Consider the following 18,956-nt stretch of genomic DNA (forward strand, 5'->3'; position numbering starts at 1 on the left):
AACGTCGGCTTGCATGTTCTATATTTGAATTTCGAAACTGAAATTGTTGATTTCAAAATGTAACCGTAAGCAATATCATATATTTATTTGCATGATGCAATAAATAAAAAGAATGATAAGGGTTGCGTTAAAGCCAAAAGCGCTAAAATCATCAACTCAATTGTTCCACCTGCAGACGATTGCACATATTGTGTGATCGAACGCGATTACTATGTGTATATCTACTTAAGGACAATATATTTTTTAATAATTTTTCAAGTTATTAAAACAATAAAATTTTCAAAATTTGTATGACAACAGTTTGGAAATAATTGCATATTATTTTGAAATTGAATCTCAAACCAAATCATCGTAAATATATAGAATTATCTATTATCCTGATGTTTTTTATGAATTTCCATTTGCCAGTAACACATCATTCTACACTTTTCATTATGCTATTTATTAATATTTATCTTTACTCGGTGATGCCTTTTCCTTAGAATTGACCTTCCTCACCAATCATACAAGACGTTGTCGACCTTCGTCTATTGTGCCATTTTTATACCTTTTTACCTGCTTTACCCCTCATAAAACAGACGACACAAAGCGTTGTACAAAAGGTGCTTTACTGGCCGGTCGAAACACGATGTGGCAGAATTAGAATTTGAAGCACTTAGACTTATTTTTCAAAAATTATCTTTTGGGAAAATAATTTTAAGTGCTTAAACTATATTTTAAGCGAAAAAAAATCGATTTTTTCAAAATTTTAGAATGACCTAACCCTTTAAGTCATAATAATAAAATTCTAATCAGTTGACAATTCGACAATTGACCCTAATTAATGCTCTACCGTTTAATTTTACTTTTCGATGATCAACAAAATGTTTAAATTAATAAATTTGGCTGATTACATTATATTACTCATAAAATTTATTAACAAAAATGAAGATTAAAAGATTTTTTATTTTGCTAAGAATTATTAATAGGACGCTTTTAAGATTCTTTATTTAATATATTCTTTCAGGCTTTGTTTGAATTCATCCAAGCATTTACAAGGCAGGAGTCTTGGAGTATAAATTCCACTAGTAGTGGGGCTGCTGCAACTAGAAGAACCAATTAGAAGTCTTCTCTGCATCTAAACCACGCCGCCTAACTTAACTTCGCTTAAGTGACATGCGCACTCCTAACTAAGCCAGTACTTCTGAAGGGTCCTAGCTTGCTATGTGTGACTGCATATAAGAAGAGCGTTAATTAGTTTCGACGTTGATTTAACTGTGACGCTCAGTATAGTTCTAACTCTAAGTCTGCTGTAACACACAGATCTTGTAATTTTGCATTAGAATACTTTTTGTTACGATTTATTTTGTAGAGCTTTCGTATTTTTTATCCATTCTTTTGCTTTATGTAATTAAATTAATTAATATTCATTACGCTAGATTTGTAATGTAATTCATTTTGTTAAGTTCATTTATTTTATCTATATATTCATCTATTTAAATTATTCGAGTGACAGAGAATTTGTAAGCTATGCTTTCAAAAAGTATAAGGAAACCCGAAGGCCAATTTTCTCCTATTCAATCTACTGGAAAATTCACAAGTAAGTTAAAATACTTTATTTTTAATCAATTTTGGATTTTGGCTCATCTACATATAATAGTTGAAATGGAAAAGTCTTATATTCTACATAATTTATTTTTGTATTTCGGACCTTATGTGATTTTAAAAATAAATAAAATTAATGTGTTATCTCAAGATTGATTTCCTAAGTTAGTATAAACAATTTTTAATAAATATATTTTACTCATTTCAAAAGAAAGGAAGTTTTTATCGGATAGTATAAATGGAACCAGAAATATGAAGCTATTGATAACTCTGAGTAAAGTTGGTAAGAAATGGGCTAAGATACATGAATGAAATAACAAAATATTTATGTAATATTAAATTTCATCGCACTTTTATTTTGTGAATGTTAATCCAAATATTTACGAGTAATAACAAATTATATTTACAGTTAATTGTCATTTTTCGATTTATAGTCTCTTTATTACTAACATTACTCAATTTAAATGCTTTATTATAATAACCTATTGTTTTAATGTTTTGATAAGATCCTGTCAAATGTACAGGGTGATTCAGTAACTCTTGTAATTTACTTGGATCATAGTAGATTTGTTGGAGGAATTAACTATTGAATAAATATTATGTGACAGAGAGAGGTGATTACTTAATGTTTTAATAATATACAAGATATTTCTAATTTTCAAAACTTATTTTTAAAGATTATTTAGTTATAATGACTGTAAAACAGATATATTAATGAAAAGGAAGCTACTGAATAATAGTAAGATTTGAAAAATATGTTATGAGAGGTGTGAATCGTTCTCATTTCATTTTTCTCACAATAGCTGAGCTGTGGCATTGAATAAGAGTCGGTAGCATCATGAAATATTATTTACTCTCATGAGATACATTAAATATTCCACGTAATGTGAAGAGTGCTCGGAGCGCTAAGGAACAAATATGCTTGATGTTATTAAAATGGAAGAATATGCAGATAGGGGGGTAGCAACACTAAAATTTTTAAAAAGAATTTTTTTTTCATTAAAATGGTATCAAGACATTTATAGAGTATGAAACAATGTAGTTTAAATATGTAAAAAATTGCGAAAAGTTATTCTTTTTTTGTAAAAAATTCAGAAGACATAATTTATTTGTATCATCTGTGTTTTATAAGATATAATTGAAGCACACAGATATTTGACGTCATTATTTAAAATGCGACATCCTATATACGTATTATATTCAAATTATGAAAGATTCGCAAGTTATATAACAGGCGATATTATAATATTGAAAAATGAAAATAGCATACGTACGTAAAATAATACAAAAATAGTCGAATTAGATTGAAAATTCTCTTGGAACAAACCTGAAACGTATTAGCCAAAAGTGCAATTTTATAGAATCGACGAGTTCCGCGAAAACCTGAGCAAAACTGATATCTTAATACATCTAGGCCAGTCAAATTAGCATTTGATATATGAAATATGTGATCTACAGGGCTAAACAATTTTTGTTTGGTCTGAGATATGACCAGAAATGACAAACACTATGCGCTCTCCCGGCACGACGGCTGCTTCGCAAATGAAATATCTATATGCTTCATATACGTCTCGGTGAGGGTAAAAATGCATAGTTTTCGTGAAACTCTGACTCGTATTCCGAATATTAAAAATTTAATAAGGAAAATTGATAGGTACTTATATGTTTCTGATCAAATTTTCAATAAAATAAGCCATTATAAGTTCTACAGATTTTATATTTGCAATTGCTAATAACAATAAAAAAGGCATAAAATTGATTATTATAAAACATGAAGCCATTAAAGTAAATGTAAAAGAAAATAAAGTAAAGTGCTCCGCTCTGTATCATAATTAAAAATTGAGAATTTAATTTGACTATATCGCAATAATAATCAATATAATAGTTCGCCGCTTTTTGAATTTTCATTGGTAGATGAATCTGCTAAAAAGGTTATTGGTCTAATAGCTGTAGTATTTAATAGAATTTATTTAAAAACTGTTTCCAGAAAGAGTACGGTAGATTTTGTATTATAAATTCGTATAAGGATAATTTTGTTAGATATTTTTTTTACATATTATTTAATCTTTATATATACAAATGCGATTTTCTTCACTATAGTCTATATTTTTAAATCCAAATATCTCGTAAATTGCTAGGTTAAATAGTAGATTAATAATTAAGGTGTAGTGACAAAAGCTTACCTCCCAAGGTAAGCTGTAATAGTATATATGTAATAGTTCTAATATTTAATAATTTCATTTAATATAATTTTATAAATAGATAAATATAAACTGTTATAATCATTCATTTACATTTTAGATAATTTGTTGTGGAAATGAATGATCTGTCAAGAATATATATATAATAACTTCTGATATAATAAAGATAGATTTTTAAGAAACCGTACTATATATCCGAATACGTGGTTAAGAAAGTAATTCTTTACTAATGCTTTAAATTCTAATTGTAAATATGAATAGATTTTTTTCTATAAAAGTTAATAATTATTTCCAATTACATATTATTGAATACTTGCTTTGCATTTAAAATGTTTTGCATTTTCAGGCCCTTCTTCCGAAAACAAGTATTTCAGCTTCTCCCTCTCATTTTTTGTGCAAAAATCATGCAGCTGTTCTGTTCGTTGTTTTCCTTAAAATACAGTTTTTTTTTAATTCGTTAATATCAGCTTTTTTCGATATGAATATAATGCAGTTTTGTACACATTTCATTAATATTTATCCTTATATTTATCGCCAAACCATCCATTAACATAATCCTCATCGTTTTTCCCAAAGTCATCTCTGTCCATTTTTTGTGTAATTAATATAGGTTCCTTTATGCCTTCTTTATTTTTTCCTAGCCCCTCCCCCCTTTTTCCATCCCATGTGGCACATCGTCTTCTCTGCCTTTCCATCGATGCTCCACTTTTATAAGAAAAAGTTCATTGTTAACAAAAATTTCCCTTTTAACTATCTTCTGTTATGTCAGTGTTAAACAAAATGAAATTGCAATTAATATTACTGCAATTTTTCAATTATTATAATTGGGGATACAACGATATGAAAATTTTGACAGATACCGATATAAGTATGCTTTATTGTACCTTAAATGGTATGTATATCCTGAATACGTTGTACAGATTTAAAAAATCAGTAAAATATCTTTTTAAGGAAATCATTTAGATACAAAATTTTCAAACAACAGGGGTTTTAGTTTCAACAAAATACGTGATAGTACTTTTATATTTTTATCAGCAATTTCTAACTCAAACGTCTCGTAAATGCTTGGATATATCTCTAGTAGTATTTTCTGTATAGGACTTTTGCTATACAGATTTCGACCTCATCTATTTCCACTATAGAAGAGAATATGGCTTCCAGACCTTCTATGCAGAGACTTCCTGCAGAATGTCAACAGTTTGCCTCGTGGTTGAGTTGAAGATTCCAATATGCTTACGATCCGTGACTTCTTGCAATATAATTTTGTTAACAATTAATTCACTATTTTTTTTAGTTAGTGATGGTAGAGTAAATTAGATATTTTTACCTATAACTTATGTGGATTATTGTGATCCGTCAGATGAGCTGTATCAAAATTGAATGTCCAAAATCCTATAAAAATATTAATTCTAAACTATAATTATTAATAAATGAAATTAAAATGGTATCTTATTGTTTCAATTATTACCTTCTGGAGTAAGAGATCTTTTTTTGTGATGGTTTTGTTTCCTCCATCTTTAGCTTCTTGCGTTGATTTTGGACGTCTTTGTCATACTAAAACAAAAATGTTTTTCAATATGAAATATGTTTGCGCAGGAGAATACTATAAAAATTAATATATCTTACCTGTGTATTTCTCCAGTAATTATCATTATCTTTTTCTACTTTTGACGAACTTGGTTGATCACATAAGTTTTACTTGGCCTCCTGTTTTTTACTGGTAGAGGAAGATTTTTGGATTTTATCAATGATCCAATCATTTTTTTCGTCATCGGATAACTAAAAGAATTCACATTGTCATTAATGCATAATGAACCTAGAGTGTTTTTATCTAAATAATATGATACAGGACATAAATCACTAATTTATTTAAATAATTGATACAACAAAATTCATGTTTATATGTATGTATCGTATGGATCACGGATTGCTTTCAAGTATACTTTTGATGCCTCCGCTTTTGCTGTTTTTTTATTTCCTGACGAAGGACCCTCATAATCTCCAAATTTTCCGAGAATTTATAACAGTATCAATATAAACGTCAACCATACGATTTCCAAAAATTTTATAAATTCATTCTTTATTTTTCCTAAACAGCAGTATCTTCATTTAAAACTTGAAGAACTATCTTCAATCGTTAACTTGAAACAAGTGCCGATTATAAACAATAAAGAATTTATAAAAACTTTTTCATAATATAACTCATTAGAAATCCATATGGTGCACTAAGAGTTCGCACGAACTTCTGTTGCATATTTTCTTAAGAATTTTATCTTTGCAATTGAATTCGTTTTGCAAGAAGCGACAACATATAATAATCTTTCCGTTTTTCGGTTATCATTTAATCAAAAATAAGACGAACAAAATGTTGCGGAATACTTGCTTTGTATTTGTAACGTTTTTCATTCTTTGGACCAATTCTTCCATTATACATTTGAATCTAGGCTTTTCCATTTTTCGAGCCTGGCAATACTTGTATAATTGTGCCGTCGGCTGCTTTCCTTCGAGAAAACATTACTTGTACTCGAAAGAAATTATTTATTTATTATTATAATGTAGCAATGCTCCTTTGTAATTCATATTTACCTATGTATTTGTTTTTACTCCATCCTGTCCCATAATCTTCTATATCTTTTCCGAATCCTGATCTGTCATTCTTAGTTTCAACAGATGTGGACTCTCTTATTCCATCCCCGCGCTTCCCTATGCCTTGACCTTTAATCCATCCCATTTTCTCCATCATTTTTTCATATTTTAAGTCAATACAACTTTTCTAAGTTGAAAACAGTTATTATATGTAAAAACATTCCCCAATCTAAAACTTTTTATATAAACTATAAATCTTATGCTACTAGTAGATGGTTGCTGCTTTTCTGTTGAATTTGAATTCATCTATAAAATAAAGAAATAACATTCAAAATCAATTTTGAATATAATGTTACGAAGTGATTTTGGAGTATTAGACAATATGAAAAATTTTATGAGCACATAGTACACTATTTTCAAAATATAAATTATGAGAAGTGGCTGAAATGTCGATATAACATATCAATCTTCATGTCTTATGAGTTCAACTGAATGCCTATAATTATTAGTTTGCACTGTTTACCAACCATAATTAATACCAGTAATTAGTGTGCCACATAATTTTGTATATAAGGCGAAGCACTTAAAACGTCCTAGAACTAGAAAGTAAAGTTTTCTTTTATTTCATAATATAAAAAAGACAAATACTTTGTTGTAATTAATTTGACGACATATCAAGCTTCATCATACTCTATCGAAAAAAAAAGTTAGATAAATTGGAAATTCTGAGCTACAAATTGGATCAAATATCCGAAGACGCTGACGTATTACATAAACATGACATTAAGTTTATTTGTTTTTCGCATCGTCTACGCACTAATAATGGGAAAGGTGTAATATATACGTCTAGAAAGAATATCGTCCAACGATAATAGCTGCTCAAATTTTTTTAATCTCAGCTCGACTATCGTGAGAAGAGCAGACGAAGCATACCTCCCTTATTTTTTTCCCAGATGTATTAATTTCTGCTAACTTTCTTTTTTTATATGATCTGTTTAGCAGTTAGTTCAAAAGTATTCCTAGAAGGAACTTGAGCACCTACTAAATAATTATAATAACACAATAAATCACCACTGTACATATATTACATTCATCAACTATATTTTCAAAATTTAGCTATTCAATCTAAGCTCATTATACGATTAAAAGTACGAAAATTGGAACTGATTGAAATCGCGCTAATATTGCACGCCATATTATTTCTTTAGATTGTGTTTATATATGCATTTATCTGATGTCACATGGCAAGTGGCGTGGTAATATTCGCAGGTCTTTAACCAGTTCTTATTTTCATTTATAAGTTTCAGATTTTCAGAAAAACTTCTACCACGCCTCCTGACCAACTTTCTGGTAGACACTTTGTCCAGTTCTAAAATTTCCTATGTACTTTATCCCGTTAAAGATCTAATAATGTTTATAATCAATTATTGTGCACATGACTATTCTTAAACAACATTGCCAGGTAAAAATTATAAAGCAGCATATAGACTAAAAATCATTCATACTTTTTCTCAATTTAAATTATCTGTTTTAAAAAGCAATAAGACTTGCTCTTAAAAATCTTTAAAATTCATAGAAAATATTAATAGATGCATATACTATTACAAATTTTATCATTTTTAATAATATTGGCAAAATTTGATACTAGTGTACTAAAGAAAATCTAACTTTTTTATAATGACCAAATTCAGCAAAAAGAGTATTAGTGTCTGGAAACCTGTTACTATCGAAAACGTAAAAATAAACGGTAAGCAACTAAGACTGATAAAAAGTAATTTATTTGAAGACTCATATATATATACATACATATTTTTATAAAAATTGAAAGTTTTATTTTAACAGTTCTTTGATTATTGATTATATTTATAAATTAATAAAGTTGTAAAACGCTGAATACACACACAATTAGCTATTTTAAAGAAAGTATTAATCTGTACATAAAGCAACGTGCAGTGACTTTGTTTATATAAATCATATTATACAAAAACAATACATTATATATTTTTATAATACTGTTCAGTCAGCGTTCTTTTCACAGATCAAAAAATATTCTACTGTTTCATTTAGTTATTTTGACGCAATTTGTATTCATTCCACATAACTATCTTATCGAATTATGAGGACTGTAACTGAGAGTCGTCGAAAGCTGTGCCAATGTGTTATTCGTGAGCCGCGTTTAGAAAATATTATCAATACCTGTGCTATATTTTCAACAATTTTCGTTAATAATAATAATTTCTCATGATTGAGTATAGCTACCAATGAATAATCCATTTTTTCCCATAAAGGTCCAAGGATAGCTTAAATTCACTTTTATCGCAGTTTGAGAAAGATCTTACTAATAAATTATACAAATATTTTTGTTTACATTTCAGAAAATAATTTAAAATTTAATTGAAATATCTTGATATATTTTGTAGAGTGAAGAGAGTTGGACCCTTTTTGCTTCGTCAGTCTTTTCTAAACTATATAGACACACGTTCGTTCTTATTTTGTATCGTGAACCAAATACCTTTTTTCAAGTGTAAAAAGATTCTTACATTTTTCTGCAAATAATTTACTGTATTTTACTATTTTCAGAAAGAAACGTAGTAAACATTCATTCCGTTTCAAATTTTGATGACAGATTGAAGTAAGTGCTGCCTCCTGTTCTTACTATCGGTTTGTTCTCCAGGAGCTCTAAATATAATACTTTTTATGCTATCTTTACACGGCAGTGCTCCACCTTAATTAAAATAATTATAATAATAGGAATAATAAATGGTAGAGAAAGAGAGAGGGGATATCAAAATTAACTTACACTTCATGGCTTTTGTAAACTAGACTTCGAGAAATAATATGTCACGAAGTCCGGTTAGCTCTTGTAATTTGCCTAGATAGCTCCAATCCTTAACTTAATTTTTCGATGTGTATAAAATTGTAGATTTTTCCTCAATTTAATCCCTTTCATCTTCTTAATGAGGTTGTAAGAAATCCATAACTCTTTCAAACTATCTCCCTGAGTTTCTATATGGGAAAACTTTCTTATCATTATTTGCACCACATGTTTAATGCTAGAAGCCCAAAGTACTTCTGTCAAATTTGGTGTGTCTTATCTACCTCTGTAAATTTTTTATTCCAATTTGTTAAGTCTGTTTACAAGTAATTGCTTTCTCACACATCGTTTCTTTTTTGAATGAAGTTTATGATTGTTCAAATAGTGTTCAACCAATTCTTTCATTTCTTTTAAATATTTGGTGCTTTTTATTTATTATAATCTATTGATTAATATAGCCAAGATATTATAGTATCAAAAGCTTTCAGAGTGGAACTCCATTACTCTCGCCAAACAACTGCACTTCATTTTAAGCTGATGCTGTGATGCCTTCAATCGCTCTGTTCATTAGCTCCAGAATATATTTTAGAGCAATGTTAATTTACTTTTCTCACAATTGTGTATTGTCTTTTATTATTTTCTTTTTTACTATTTCTGTTTTGTAATATATTTATGTTATTAATTATATTGACTTGATTTTGATAGAATCAATATTTATGGCGAAGAAGAAGTCAGCAGTACTTAAGAGTAGATATAGTCTGCGACCTAGAAAATGTCAGATTTGAATCAACCTATACATTGCTCAAAATTCGGCAAATTCCTTGGCCCAGCGATCCTCTGTTTCGACCTTTTTCTTTGTATCCTCGTCATAAATATCAAAATTGCTTGTATCGCCTGGCTCTCCACTTTTTGGGATAAATGTTGGCTTAACTTCCTTTCTGTAGATCTCCAGGAAGTTTATCGACTTGAAATATGCATGATTTTTTATGTCGTTGCAGCCATCTTTAAGGTTACCAAAGCGTCTAGTCAGATCTACTTGCAAAAGATTCGTTAAAATATCTTTCAAATTGTCGTTAAAGTGTCCGGCAAACTTAAATTTTCCAGCTACGACTTTTTCATAAATTTTCATGGGGTTCTGAGCAGAAAACGGCGGATATCCAGCGTTCATCTCGTAAACAAGAACTCCAAAACTCCACCAATCAACAGCAAAACCATATCTGTAATTGAATCTGCACTATTTACATTCGAACAAGTCGAAGCCTCCTTCCTTAGAAATGGATGATTTGTGGAACTTTAATAATAAAATATATATAGAGCATACCCTTTAGACAGAATGATTTCCGGAGCAAGATACTCAGGAGTGCCACATAAGGTCCACGTACGTCCATCGATCATTTTTCCAAATCCAAAATCAGTCAGCTTGATATATCCGTCACTGTCAATCAGAATATTTTCCGGTTTCAAGTCTCTGTAAACAAGACCGCAGTGGTGCATGTACTCCAAAGCAAGAGTGACTTGGGCACCGTAGAATTTTGCGAGTGGTTCGTCAAATTTTCCCATTTTCCTGAGATGGCTGAACATTTCTCCACCGGAAATGAACGGCAATACCATGTAGATATAGGAATAGTCGGTGAAATAGAACTCCATGTAAACCACAAATGGAAAGTTCATTGAACGAAGGAGCTTGATTTCGTTCAGGGTGTGTGGGACTTGCTTTTGTTTTACTATATTTTCTTTATCCAAAATCTTCATGGCATAGTATTCTGAATGTTTTTTATTCTTGACCAGAATTACCCTACCAAAGGCTCCTGTCCCTACAGTCCGGAAACATTCAAATTCATCCAATTTACCATTCGCTGACAGCTTTTGTCCCCACTTTTCCAAGAATGATTTTTTAAGCTTATCCAGAGTTTCTTTGTAATCTTTTGTCATTTTATCCCTGTCGACCTGTAAAATACAGCCATGAAACAAATACAGATGATTTTCATTCGGGGAGATTTTCAATGCTTACCTAATATAATTCTACATATAGGATAGACGTTCTAAGCATGAGCTCTTGAAAAATCAAGATAGAGAAGTTGGTTAAAAAACTTTTATAAAATTCTTCAGTTTTATTTCTTATTCGAAAAGTATTTAACAGGATCTCTCAAGGGCCTCGAACATATAGCAATAAGTTGGGAATTTCCCATTTTACCAAAATTATAACTTTTTATCATTTATAAGTTTTTTATTCTATAAAACGAATTATTACATTTTTTTTCCTCCTTTCGAAAATTTAACTTTTATAGTGTGAAGAGAAGTTTGTGACTCAATAAAATCCTAGATTAAGTGTTAGAAATCAGTCCTTAAATCATAGACACACGTTGTTATTTTATAATGCCGGTGTAAGAGATCCCGTTAATGCTTTTATTAATTTTTCTGTTTATTTAAAACTACACTTATTTACAATAATTAAGACTCTTCTACATTTTTTCACAACAAGATTCTCCTTCTTCTTCTTCGATATATTTTTAGTTTCTTTTTTTAAATAGCTATGGCTGTGATGTGACTTGCTTAACATCGTTTTTATTTGTATTTAGCTGCATAATTTGCAGTAATGATCTTTAATAATTCTATTTACTTAATTAATCTTGATTTCATTTTATTAAAAAAATATAATTTTTTTAATTGTCATGATTATTAGAACTCAATATAATATATTTAACTGTTTTACAACTTAAAGAGACAGAGTTAAAGTTCATCAACTGTAGTCATCTTTAACATTAGCATTTGCACTCCCAAATAAGTTTATCTTTTCGATGTAGGCAAAGCAACAAGTTTATAAAAAATATAATTTATATGACACGTCATGTACCTTTTGTACTTCATTTTATCATTTTTAGGTTATATAGTTGGAAAGCAGCCATACAAGGGTATCGTAAGATCTGGCGATACAATCGAAATTTGATTAGGAAAATTAATAAAGAAGGACTTGTTACAACCACACTATGAACTCTAAGCAAGCAGGAAAATATTTTTGTATAAATAGTCGACGTGAGATAAAGCTAATACTCTGTTACGATAGAAATTGAAGGTATTAAATAATTATGTTTTTACCGGATGGAGGAAGTAAAGATGACTCCTTGACAGCGGTATGAGTGCTAAAATTGAACCTCTCTTCCTGTTCTTTTTATCTATACTTAACGTCAATATCCTTAATATCTTTATTCACTCAGTCTTCCAAGAATATTCAATGGTTATCCATTTCTGATTTAACGCCCTCCTACTTTACATTCAGGAAAAATCACTTAACAGCGCCGAAACAAAATAGTGCTGAAGCAAAATATTAAGGCACGTTTAAACTTGCAACAAAAGGTCATCGTGAAGGTAGTCGCGAAAATTATATCGCAGATTTTACACTTTGCATAACGAAAAGTTTGCTACTAACTTCGTCACATTTTTTTGTTTTGGACGCACAGGGTGAACAATGAGGGTGGACCCAGACTAGAGCATCTATGCATGCATGAACTATCGCTATTCGCATATTAATATTCTAGAATTCTTTAGTTTTTTAAGATCCATCAGCTATAAGTTGGATTTACACATAACGACGCAGGGTGACGCGATGCATCACAAAACATTGTTTTATTCTTGAATATATAGTCATATTTATTGTTTCACAACAATAAATAATAATAATACAGCGAGTTATGACACGATGTGTCAAGAAACGCTGTTTTATTCTTGAATTCATAATAATATTTTATCGTATTGCACTAATAAAAAATAATGAAAAACGATTTTTGACATGAAGCAATGCGACGAGTCAAAAAACGTGGTTTTATATTTGAATACATGTACGTATATTATTTTATCGTATTACACTAATATATAATAACAAAACAACGAATTTTGACACGACGCAGTGCGACGCGTCAAAAAACGTTGTTTTATTTTTAAATGCATACGAATATTTTATTGTATTACATCTTATATATACTATAATAAAACAATAACTTTTGACACCTCATGTCGCACTGCGTTGCTATGTGTGAATCTAGCTTTGTGCTCATTTAGGAGGATAAGTGCATTCAGCCGACACTTATAGCGATATAAGGTGCTAAGTAAAATAAGCTTATGATGAGTCAATTTCAACTAATCGATCAATCATATGTGTACTCTTTTTAATGGCTAAAACCATTGAGCATCGGTTGGATGCACTCGATAGCTGCGTTTATACAACCCAGTGCTTCTTAAGATCTGCAACAAATTGACAAAAAATTACCAATCGTGGTGAATTTTTTACTCAGCACTAGGGTGTATAAACGCAACCATGTGGGACAGAGTATAGGGGAACAAGAAAGACCTATCGTCTCTTGCTTAATTGCATAAATCGAGTCTACATTTAACGATAATTAACACATCAATCAATTATTTCTAGGAAGACTCACTATTTTCAAAAAGTGAAATAAACTTAAGTCCGCGGTACATTATGCTGAACTTCTTATTGGATTGCTTGCTAAATTTATGAAGACCAAAATATAACGATTCAATTGTTAACTAAATTTAAAAATTTAATGGTCCTAAAATATATAGCAGGTGAACCAGTATAAAATCCAGTCTAGTGTGACATGGGCTTTAATTAATTTTCTACCTAAAACAATGTTAATATTCTTTAGGAATCATTCTCTACAGTCAGTTCTGTTTCAAGCAATTGTAATCTTCGAATTGTTGAAAAATTCTGAATTAACGAACGAATTATCATTTCTCGACATCATTCATCTTCATGACTGATGCAGCTGTCAAATACGGATAATTTTCTGTATCTCTGGATATTTTGGACTCTGGTGAAGACTGATGGGATAGCTAAGTTGCTTTGGTAATACGTCAACGCCTATCGTCGATTGCTCTTGACGAATCAGGACTTAGAATTGGACTAATCCGGAAAGGAGAAGAATTGGGGAAGAAAGTGGAATACCGGATACGGGAATCGAGGTGCAATTAAAACCCAGTCCCTATGCAGCTGCACTATGTCACTGGTTACTGAAAACCACGCGAAGTCATTATGACGTTAATGTTGGCTAAATGTCCAGCTTATTTATTTTGGTGAGTAGTTTTTAGACTTCAAATCTTTAATTATTTCTGCTGAGGTTGTGCTCTCTACTGAATTTATTCAATTTTCCATTTTGTTAAGATTAAAGAAATTATTTCGGAATAATACATTTTTTTGAAGAAGTAAAAAATTATATAGTTACAGCTGATGGAGGCCTTTCGGACTAATAAAGCCTCTCTTCTCGATTGTATCCTGTAGAATATCACGAGTTACAATTGGTGGAGAGTATCGTGTAACAATATTTTTAGGCGGTTTAATGATATTAAATCTTTATACTTTTGGATTTTGGTTGCTCTCGAGAGTAGTGATTTATAAAATTAATTATCAGATATTAATATAAAATTAATCACTCAGATTGAGTGTTATGAAATTTTACTATTTACAAAAGACGAGTACGAGAAAGTGGCTTCGATCTATACAGAAATATGGCGCGTGATTCTTAATTTTAAAAGTTTTTATTTGTAGTTTTTATACAGGTAATCACCAGAGGTACACGATATGGCGTGTAGGGTAATGCGCCTGGCTTAAACCTGTAAGTCAAAATTTTTCCATATGGGATTATCAATTTTTAAAAATACGTATGCTGATTGGCTAATTGACAGCAAATTGGTAATCCTACATGATAAAATATTACCTTACAGATCTTGGTACCACTCATCCTAAGTTTGGCGATGCCTATTCCTTTCCTTCTCCAAATTTTACCTTTGTCCTAAAGAGCTTTCAACTTCCTTTCGCACAGTATTTCCATTCATTGTAAACTAATTAACAAAATATTCATACATCAATGGTACAATAATTTCCGCATATGTAATATTCATAAATTGGTTCATTATGGTAAATAAATTTCTCTAAAATAGATGACACAATTTAACTTCTTAGGGAACATACAAAAATGGCTTACAGAAATTTATTAAACATTCTAAAGTACATAAGTTTTAGAAACTAATTCATGCAGTGGCTAAATAGCCAATAATTTTTATTAATACTGCAGGCACTAATTTTGCACTCAAAAAATTATCTTCGTAATCAAGAGACACGGTACTGAGCCAATAATTATAAGTGATTAATTGACAGCTTTTTATGACCAAATTTGTTAACACAGAAAATTTTGTTATATTAATAAAGTAACTATTTGATCAAATAATTTTATTATATTCAATTAAGTAGTCATGAAAAGTTATCCATTAACCATTTTAAATCAATATTGTTGAATAATTTTGTTAGGGCGATAAAATAGTTTAAATATATAGGGACTGCGTATATCAACACATCAGTGAAATGAGAATGCGTAACTGTATATGATACACAAAAAGATTTAGTTAAAATTGAACGAATCAGATAGTGCTGATAATATAAATAGATATTGGTGCCTTAATGTCATGTGGATGTACACAGTCCCTGTAGTGGAATATCTTATATAAATAATTTTAATAAATACATAAGTATATTTATGACGAAAGATAGTATTCAATGGTCGTTCCGGTTCAATATGATAATAATGTGAAAATTGTGTAAGATCTCTTAACAGATTCGTTGTACTGGTGACGTAAAAAGGAAAAAGAGAGCCTCTTGTTTGAAAGTTTGTAAATCAATACAAGAGTCCTTGCTTTATTATAAAAATTATACAAATAGTTTTAAATTAAGTATAAAGGTAACTTGCACATATCCACGGCAAAAGCTAAATTTTACAAAAAGACTTCTGCATTTAAAGATTTGTTTTGTAGCAAATTGATTCCCTAACATTTTGACTAATTTCAAATATTTCAATTCGTAGAACTATAATATACATAGAGTTATGGAACATTATAAAATGTACCATACGAAGTGGAGAAAACCGAAATAAGACCATATATGTAGATTCCTTTATTTTCTTGCTGTAGGCAAAATATAAATTTATTTATTATAAATTAATGAAAATGTTGACGGATCAGTTTCCAATATTTTTATATCAATGTAATTATCATCATTCTTCGCGTCGAGGGACTCTTTGGATTTGACTACAGATGAGCTATCAAATATTTAGAAGTAGACAGCTGCAATTTTAAATACATTGAGACTTATGTATCTACAAATTCAAACAAGGATATAGAAATATAAAATTATCGAGCAATGGATATCATTCAATGCAATTTATAGTGCTTGGTGGATTTCATATTAAAGAAATAACAAACAACAGTTTAGACTGAACGCGGAGAACAGTATATTTTGCAGTTAAATTTGACGATTGGCTAATTATTATTCATCTCAAATGAAGTACCACAAACAATGCTAGAAGCAATATGACTATACTAAAATTTACTGTGCAGACGTACAAGATTTCTGGGGAATTGTTTAAGTTCAAGGATTGCAACTTAAGAGTATCTACTAGCAAAATAAAATTCCCGTCGGAAACTGTGTGAAATGCAAGAGAGGTCTGCAAAGTATAAATATCAATGGATATACCATTCGGAGTCCGATCTCTTATTCCGTTGTCAAGATTCTTTTATATGGCACACTCTTTCAGGAAAAGACAAAACCGAATTCTCTAATTTTTCGGAATGAATTTCCAATCATCAATAACGATGGATATACCTTCGATGCTTTAACAAAATAGCGGTATTAATATTTGTCGGTACGAACCGTAAATCGTTCCAACATTCGAAGCTCATTGTTCTTAAAATACCATCACAAAACATTTTATTTATTTCATAAAAGGAAGGAACTGAGTATAAACAGTATTTGTTTATTTGAACACTTGACATCGTAACAGAAATGAAATAAAATACCTCAATATAAGTAAAATATGCCTTAAATTCGATATGAATAGGAAGTTGATAAAATTTTCTCTATTTACTACTTCGCCTAATGTTCTTGAAAAAGATGCTTACGTTCTAACACAAGGCTATGTAAAAACCATGTATCTTGCTGAAGAAACTATTGGCATCATCAAAGGTATATTAATAAAAATTTAATTGTAATAGATGAATTAATATATTTTAGAGACACACTTATAAATTTTAAACATATTTTATAGTTCATTGCTCCAGGAATCCAGGATTCAAATAAGATTTTATCCAACATACGTTTGAACCAACTTACTGCAGACGTGCCATTTAACAGGAAATGGATTAAGTTGACAAATGCTGAAAACATAAAACGTCACTGCATCTGGAAAATTTAAATCTATAGTATATATAATGAACTGGAATACATATTTCAAGGGAAAAATCTTTAGGGATCCATATACTCAGTACGATATGAACAACCTTCTTGAACAGGTAATGTTTCCACTCGAACAGCATCCACAAACTAATATAAATGTACATTTGTTAATCATGTTACTTATTTATGATGTGAATTTTTTTAGGATTGTCTATTGGAAGGGTTTCTTCTACTTCATCTTCACAACTACTGGAGTGGCTGCTGCAAAATGAAAACTTCCATCCTCAAACTTTCGGACGCAAAAACGATGGAAGAAATTACTAGCGCTGTCATTTAAAAAATTTAAGAAAGAAAACACGTCACTACATTTGGTACGGTTGCAACAAATTCTTAGCTCGCGCATCCTTTATTTTGTGGCTGATAAAATTAACACCCGAAACGCTTATCCTTAATTTTTACTTATGAGTTCTTTTCGTAATTGCAAACTACAACTAATATAAAACTCGTGGAATTTGCTTATATTTAGCTTCTATTTCACAATAATTCAATTAAAAATAAATTAATAATTTCATCGACAACGAAGACTGATTTTCGAAACGATTAGCTAAAAATTATTATAAAAATTTACACGATCAAAAAAGTATATCAAAGTTCTTGAAAATACTCAAAATTTTTCAATGTATATGATAAATCGGTTCACTTAGTTTAAATTTAGTATCTTTTAATTTGTTGAAGAACTTTCACATATTTCTTTGAGAGTGTGAACAGACTATAATTATAAGGACTAGACCTAAGTATATACGGTTAACACATTCTTTCTACTTAAACTAAAAATTGTAAATTCCAAATAGAAACAGGATTTTGAAAAAGGCCTTTTCTTTATATATATACTGCATTATTGTTTAAATTTAACTCTTATTTTCTTGTACACTCTTTAGAATAGAGGTATAGACTTGCCAATCAACTCTCTAACAATAAAGAGTCCTATTGCTATACAAACTTTTCAACTGATAAAAAACTCTAATTAAGTAACATTATTTAAATGACACTTAAACTGCCCATCATTCGTTACTTATATGATTTGCACTATAGCAATATCAAATGACTGTTAAATAGTATTAATCAGTTTTAATGTTAATGTGAATTATACTTATACAATTCATTTATATATTTCTAATGCACAGATTTTGTAATTTAAATTTACATATTGAATGTTATTTTTAGTGACTTATGTAGTTATACTTGTTTTGTATTTCTTTTCTATTATTTTGCTTGTAATTGAATTTTATTATCGTTTATTGCAATTAAAGTTTATTATTTAAATTGAAGTGTGTTAATTTTATTAAATCCAAGACTGTTTACACCTTCATCTTTTCGAATTATCCAACAAGGGAGTTTTGTGGTACTGAAACACTATAGTAAGAACTTCTCTGCTCATGCTGCTCAGTTGCTGTGGTTACGAGCGATAAACGAGCTGTGCTACGATGCTAGCTAAGAATTGATCTTTTACAACTGAAATACAACACGTGTTTTCCAA

At 29.8% G+C, this 18,956-nt stretch overlaps 1 protein-coding gene and 1 long non-coding RNA gene across 4 annotated transcripts; one reads left to right on the forward strand and one right to left on the reverse strand.

Annotated features, from left to right (window-relative positions):
* Window positions 1–1,228: 1,228 nt before the first annotated feature.
* LOC136778800 (uncharacterized) lies at window positions 1,229–18,733 on the forward strand. Of its 3 annotated transcripts, none has more exons than XR_010823483.1 (5): window positions 1,229–1,579; window positions 12,069–13,764; window positions 13,845–17,209; window positions 17,292–17,535; window positions 17,625–18,733. It is a non-coding gene; the product is annotated as an uncharacterized lncRNA (long non-coding RNA). The 3 variants fall into 3 exon arrangements; XR_010823484.1 differs by having other exon boundaries at window positions 1,231–1,579; window positions 12,069–12,317; window positions 13,607–17,209; window positions 17,625–18,732; XR_010823482.1 differs by having other exon boundaries at window positions 1,230–1,579; window positions 12,069–17,209.
* LOC136778799 (cAMP-dependent protein kinase catalytic subunit alpha-like) lies at window positions 2,718–12,075 on the reverse strand. Its single transcript, XM_066735918.1, has 2 exons — window positions 10,508–12,075; window positions 2,718–10,403 (listed from the first exon to the last, which is right to left on the reverse strand). Exons 1-2 carry the CDS (start codon window positions 11,116–11,118, stop codon window positions 9,989–9,991), a joined length of 1,026 nt encoding a protein of 341 aa, XP_066592015.1. The 5' UTR covers window positions 11,119–12,075; the 3' UTR covers window positions 2,718–9,988.
* Window positions 18,734–18,956: the final 223 nt, after the last annotated feature.

Source organism: Prorops nasuta, unplaced genomic scaffold (assembly GCF_024137725.1).
Source record: "Prorops nasuta isolate Cenicafe-Biocafe unplaced genomic scaffold, Cenicafe_Pnas_1.2 PNAS00015, whole genome shotgun sequence".
Classification (NCBI taxonomy): domain Eukaryota; kingdom Metazoa; phylum Arthropoda; class Insecta; order Hymenoptera; family Bethylidae; genus Prorops; species Prorops nasuta.

Coding starts and splice junctions, on each gene's coding strand:
- LOC136778799 (XM_066735918.1), bottom strand. CDS start 11,118: ATGACAAAAGATTACAAAGAAACTCTGGATAAGCTTAAAAAATCATTC. Junction 10,404..10,507: donor GAAATCATTCTGTCTAAAGG/GTATGCTCTATA, acceptor ATTCAATTACAG/ATATGGTTTTGCTGTTGATT.